The following is a 6,397-nucleotide window of genomic DNA, read 5'->3' as shown; positions in this document are numbered from 1 at the left end:
CATAAATATTTTATTTGAACCCACTTAATAACTACTATTTTACTACTAAATTTATATACTTCTAAGATTGAACCCGCTTGCATAAAATTTTACTACTATTTTTTTCGACTATTAGCAACAACAACAAAAAAAAAGAGATCGAACAAAATTCAATAGTTTTAACTTTAATCAAAGTTTGTATGTATGTTAGAAATTTATTAAAGTTAAATTTTAAACTCAATTACTAACATTTGAGCTTATTTACAAAAAAGTTAGGATCCGTAAAGTTTAAATGCTTGACTTCGCCTTTGTTGTCCCTTATTTGGACAATTCGACTTGATCATATTTATATTTTATCTCACCTTTATGCGGCATTTTTCTATCCATTTGACATAAGAAAATTAGCACGTAGTAAATATTATATTCAGTGTTATTTTTTAACGTCAAAGTAATTTTAAGTTAATTCAATTCATTTATCTTAAAAACTAATCAAATTGAAAACTCATAATTATTAAAGTAACGTCTGAATGGCAGTGGATAACATTCTTATTTTTAACTAAAGATTGTGGTGAATAAATAGAATCATTTCACCATTAGCCAGATGTCTAGTTTGAGTCTGAATGATTTTCTTAATTAAAAATCTTATGTGGTATGAATCTGAATTAATTGGAGCTTAAAAGCATATCCGAAAAAAGAGAGAGAAATCATTTTTTTTTTTAACTCGTGATGTGAACGTAGTTGGTCAATTTAGCTTTAGCATATGTTAATTATGTTCTCAATTATTTAATTTAATTTATCCACATGTCTTTAACAATGTTGTATCTTTTTTTTCTTAATTAGTGCGGGTGAAGTTCCTAGGTTGGTGGCAGAGACGGCTTAACAGCCAAGCCACTAAAGCGGTCACTTTAGGCCTCACAAAAATAGAGACCCAAAAGCAACACTTTTTATATGTAACTTAAATATTTATTGTACTTATTATTATGTGAGTAGTTAGTTGAGAAAATTCTAATGAAAGTGAAAGGTTATTAAATGTGCACATAATTTCTAATTCTTCTCATTCCAACTTGAACAAATTCTATTTGCAACTCTAACTTTATAAGATATTTTTTTTCAAGGTCTCTCTAGGTATGCTTCAAGCTAATTAGATCGTAAAAAACTATAATTGATTTGTTTATCATCTTTATAATACAAATTTCCGTATGATTATTACTTTGGCAGGCAATAATACATAGTGAGTTATATTGACGGTCAAGTGAAAAAAATTAAAATGAAACTTAATAAAGTCTTATCAAAAGTTAGTACTGTTTCAATAAAGATTAAATGGATCGTCAAGATTAAATTGCATTTCAAAAAAATAAAAAATATAATCATTAAACAAAAATATCTAAAATTATTAAACAAGTTTAAGGCATCTTATCACGGCTTGTTTTTAGGCCTCCAACACCACCACTGAACCGCCTCTGGTTGGTGGCCATCAAAATCACCTGGTGATTTCTCTTAAGTTTCTCAGGCCCCACAATGTGTAATATTTCCCGTACAAAATCCAAATTCATTCTTGTACTATGCTCAAGTACAATTTATGATACAATCTGAATAAAGCAAAGAAAAAAGAAGTACATCCAAAATTGGAAATATTCAGTAGCCCAGATTTGCTAAAACTAAATGGGCATACAATTCTCGCCTCCAATTCTTGAAATTGCAAATCAGAAGCTATGAGCAATATTGCCTCCGGTAGAATCAGAAGATTTGCCATTGAAATCCATTATCCTCAAGCAATCTTGAATCTCATTGTCCGATGCCATTAATTGATCCCAGAACTCTTCTTCGTTTCCTATACCAAAAGCTGTGTTAGTTCCCTGCTGCAACTGTACAGGCTCTTGTTGTTGTTGGGATATAGATAATGTAGTACTAGTAGTTGCATTCTGCTGTTGAATTGATGTGTAATCTGCAAAGGAGAAATTAAGTTTAGCTCTAGGACCTCTAAATTCAATTGCAGCTTTATCATAAGCTCGAGCAGCATCCTCTGCTGTATTAAAAGTTCCAAGCCATACTCTAGCTGCCCTTCTTGGATCTCTAATTTCCGCTGCCCATTTTCCCCACGGTCTCTGTCTCACTCCTCTGTAATTCTTCTTCTGTTTTTTCTTGACAACTACAGTCTTTGTCTTCTTGTTATTATCACCAGCAAATGGAACTCCAAAATAGTTGCAACCTAAACACCCTTTTATTTTACAGAATTGACATGGCTCTGGTTCTGTTGGAACCCGAAACAGAGGAGGCTCTAAACTTGACATGCTCGTAGATGGTGAAGAAGATGAAATTATATATTGAAATTCTTGAGTTGTATCACCTGTTATAACATTTGTTAAAGCAGCAACCATAATAGAAAACTCTTGTTCATCTGTGAACTTTGGCTGTGAAATTAGATGGTTGATTGAAGCAGTTTCCTCTTGTTTAGCTCTTTTGGTTGACCACTGCATTGTTGAAATTTGAAAATGTGTAAACTTTGGTCTTTGGGTTTCAGATAGTTTTCTGGTTTGCTAGTTCTGTGCTTATATATAAGAGGAAAAATGAACAACGTGGATAAGCAAAGTTATAGTAATACACTTTTGGTACACGGGTTTGATTTTTAGCTTAGCTGGCATATTAAATTAGTTTAGTTTTGTGGGCACGTGGGAATTTAGATGATGAAGTTGACATATTGGGTTCTAGTGGGTTTGGAGGTTACGTGGCGGTTATACGGGTAGGATTTCGGGTAATACTTGATGACATGGCAGGGGAGGAAGCGTTGACACGGTGAACTATGACGTAATGTCTTACCGAAGGAGAAGGGTTTGGAATTTTTGGGAGACAAGAATGGGGACAGTTGGCAGTCAAATGTTGCCTTGAAATCAAAAGGACCAAACGACCACATCTACCCAATTTCCGTACTACTTTTTTGTCTAATTTTTATAGTAACAGTATGAATGAATTTAATGTTTAAAATGTTAAATTTCATTATATTTTATATTAGTGATAGTTGAAGAAAATAATACTACTATATTGTTGTTTACCGTTGAAACGGATAACAATTAAATTTATACGCGATTTTAGTAATATATGGATTGATTCACTACAAGTAATCAAGAATGTTAGATAAACGAATTAAAGATAAAATAAATAACCAAACCAGTTGTGATGTATTGATCTAATACATGCAGTCATGTCTTCGCTTCATTGACCCACCGAAAACTCGGGGTATATGTTACTCCCGATTTTACCCATATATAATTGTATACCTTATTTAATTAATAGAAGAAACATACATCAAAGTTCAAATTTTATTAGTTCTTCTTTTCATTTGTATAAACTGCTAAATATGTTTCTTTCAAGCATTAACTGACCAAGTTAGTTTTGTATCGAAGTATCCTGACTTCATAACAAAATTTAATCGTCTAATTGGATCAAATACAGAAGAAAAGAAAACATTAGTTGTCACAAATAAAAAGCTCTCGAGTATCACATGATCATAACAGGTTAACATCGTGAGCAGTTATTTAGTGTATATTAACAACGCACCCTTTTTGTGTAACCATCTAATATTTGAAGCTTCTTCCCTCGACTAATTCAAATTCATGTCGAGTAATTTATTAAGGGAGTAAATCAATCCTTATTAAAAAGTTTTTTATTTCTAAGATTTAAATTCAAGACTTTTATTTAAAGATGAAAAGATCTCAATCATCCAACCACACTCCTCTCTATAACGTCTAAGCATGTATTATTATCCGATAACCAAGACTCAGAGTGGACTAGGGTCGACATGCTAGTTTGGTCATATGGGTCGACTTGATAGCTATTGCCTATTGCTTGATCACAGTTGCTTGCTGAGCCACATACAACCAAAATGATTCAAATAGAATCCTCTTTGGCAAAATGTTATACTGCATAAATATAAGGTCAAATAATTTTTTACACATATATAGAATTTAAAATTTCCTTAACATAAGAGAAAATATATTTAAATCACAAATATGGTATTTTTGGATATTTTAGAATCTCCTTATTAGAATTCTTGACTCCACCGTTGCTCACCCTATAATAAATTCCAGCCAAAGGAAAAATGTACACTTATTCGAGCTTGGAGGAGTCGATCGGGTTATAAATATAGTATTCTTTTATGGGGTTCGTATGGATAAAAAATTATCTTTGATATGATTAAACCGTATCAGAATTAAGAAGGCCTTCATGGGCTGCTACATGTCACCAGTATGACTTAGATAAAGGCTTGCCCAAGGTCGAAGTGGTCTCTTAAGAGATGAAGATCAAGGTCGAGGCCGAGCATTTGTCTTAGACAATATAATAACGGCTAATTTTAGGATAAGATATTAAAGAGAATATTCTAGTGGATATTCTCTATACCTGTACTATTACGTTTTTTAGGTATATGTTCCCTATAAATAGAAAGAGATATAACTATAGGGGACATAAGATATTCACTTGTAAGATAACACTTGGACATTCTCTGAGGAATCTGATTTTATTGTACACATACAAAATATACCTTTTCTTGAGATTCTTGTTGAACTACTCCCTACGATCCAAGAACGGTCTGAATATTCAAAAACTCATCAATCAATCATCATTGTCAGAAAGAATATCTTCAAATCTCCCCCTTTTCGGATTACTCACACGCTCCTGTTTACTTAAATATTATTTATTACTATTTATTGTTACTAGGAGGAAGACATGTGGAAGACATGTGTCAAGTTAAAAGATACGTGGGGTAAAATTGAAGAGTAAAGAGGATTCTAGAGGAAGATTCAGCGTTCTTCATCCTTTTTCATCACCAGTATATGTACCCGTGCGTTGCGCGATGAATATTAAATATAGTTTTTCATAAATAACTATTACTTGAAAAATATGGTAGACACAAAGGAGCATGCAAATGCTATTATTTTATGAACCTGTATTTTCAAACATTCAAGTCATAATGAAACATATGTATCCATTAAAAAATAGCTAGTGAGGAAAGCATTCATAAGAAAATACAATCTTGGATGATTTGCCATATTCTGATTCTCAAACAAATGTATTAGTAGCATTTGAAAATGGCCATTTCCACTACACGATATGTTGGCACAAATTAATAAAGTTCCTCTTAAAGGCACAAAACATAATCTTCCTTTGATTCGGTTTCAAACCGTCAAGCATCGATGAAATTGACCTTTGAATGTCAGCCATTGAAAACAGAATAAGCTCTTGGTTAACAAATTTAGTATACGAAATATACTTTTCTTTCTAGTTTAGATGGGTACCAGGCTGCAAAGCATAAAAAATAAAGAATGATTAGTCAAATTAGGAAATTTTGGATGTATGCTAACCAAACTATAATAAAAGTATTAATGGTCCCAACCTCAAGTTGTCTACGCCAATTCTTCCTTGCTTATATCTTCTTCTGATTGAAATCAAGTTCTATGGATTCCCCATCTTAGTTACCCATCCAGACAATTTTTTCCGTGTTTCTAAAGATCTTGAAAGTACTAGTTTCCTTATTTTGAAGTACTTGTTCCAAACCCCTATCAAAGCAGTAAACAACAACAACAACATCAACAACAACCCAGTAGAATTTCACTAGTGGAGATTCGGGTGGGTAATGTGTACGCAGACCTTACCCCTACCCTGGGTAGAGAGGTTGTTTCCGATAGACCATCGGCTCCCTCCCTCCAAAAAATCTCCACCTTGCTCTTGGGGTGACTTGAACTCACAACCTCTTGGTTGTAAGTGGAGGGTGCTCACCACTAGAGTAAATGTCACATCCCAAACTCCCTCTGTATAACGTCGTGACAGCACCTAGTCTTTACGACTAAGTAAGCCTAATAAATTGCGGAAAATAACATAACAAAAGTAAAACTTGGCAACTAACAGTAGTGGATAACAAAATAACTAGTAACAATGCCGCTCGGCATGTACAATAACCAATACTCTATAAATATACAATCTTCCCAAAACTCGAAACATCATAAATCACAAGCTACAGAAGGAAACTAGTATCTCTATACACCAGAGTCTAACAAAAGAAGTACGGAAGGTAAATGACATAGGAGAGAATAGAGGGGGACTCCGAGTTTTGCGGACGCGACAAATGTACCTTGAAGTCTCCGTACAACAGCAAGCACTCCCAGGTAGTAGCGGGGCTGATAGAAAGCAGCTGGATCTGCACACAAAAAATGTGCAGAAGAGTAGCATGAGTACACTACAATGGTACCCAGTAAATGCCAAGCCTAACCTCGGTCGAGTAGTGATGAGGTCAGGTCAGGACCACTGGTAAATAATAAATAAGACAAGAGAATATACAGTATTATAAGAGACTATAATTAAACAAAAGGAAACAAAGCAAGGCAACAATACAACACACATGGGTAAACAACAAGGGATCTCCCGA

At 33.7% G+C, this 6,397-nt stretch overlaps 1 protein-coding gene across 1 annotated transcript; it reads right to left on the bottom strand.

Annotated features, from left to right (window-relative positions):
• Nucleotides 1–1,300: 1,300 nt before the first annotated feature.
• LOC104092628 (ethylene-responsive transcription factor ERF109-like) lies at nt 1,301–2,516 on the bottom strand. Its single transcript, XM_009598271.4, has one exon. The coding sequence runs from the start codon at nt 2,454–2,456 to the stop codon at nt 1,683–1,685; it is 774 nt and encodes a 257-aa protein (XP_009596566.1). The 5' UTR covers nt 2,457–2,516; the 3' UTR covers nt 1,301–1,682.
• Between the last annotated feature and the right edge of the window lie 3,881 nt (nt 2,517–6,397).

This window comes from Nicotiana tomentosiformis, chromosome 10, assembly GCF_000390325.3.
Source record: "Nicotiana tomentosiformis chromosome 10, ASM39032v3, whole genome shotgun sequence".
Taxonomy (NCBI): domain Eukaryota; kingdom Viridiplantae; phylum Streptophyta; class Magnoliopsida; order Solanales; family Solanaceae; genus Nicotiana; species Nicotiana tomentosiformis.
This window is presented reverse-complemented; position numbering and strand designations above follow the sequence as displayed.

Excerpts from the sequence above, each read along its gene's own strand:
- LOC104092628 (XM_009598271.4), bottom strand. The coding sequence starts at position 2,456 with ATGCAGTGGTCAACCAAAAGAGCTAAACAAGAGGAAACTGCTTCAATC.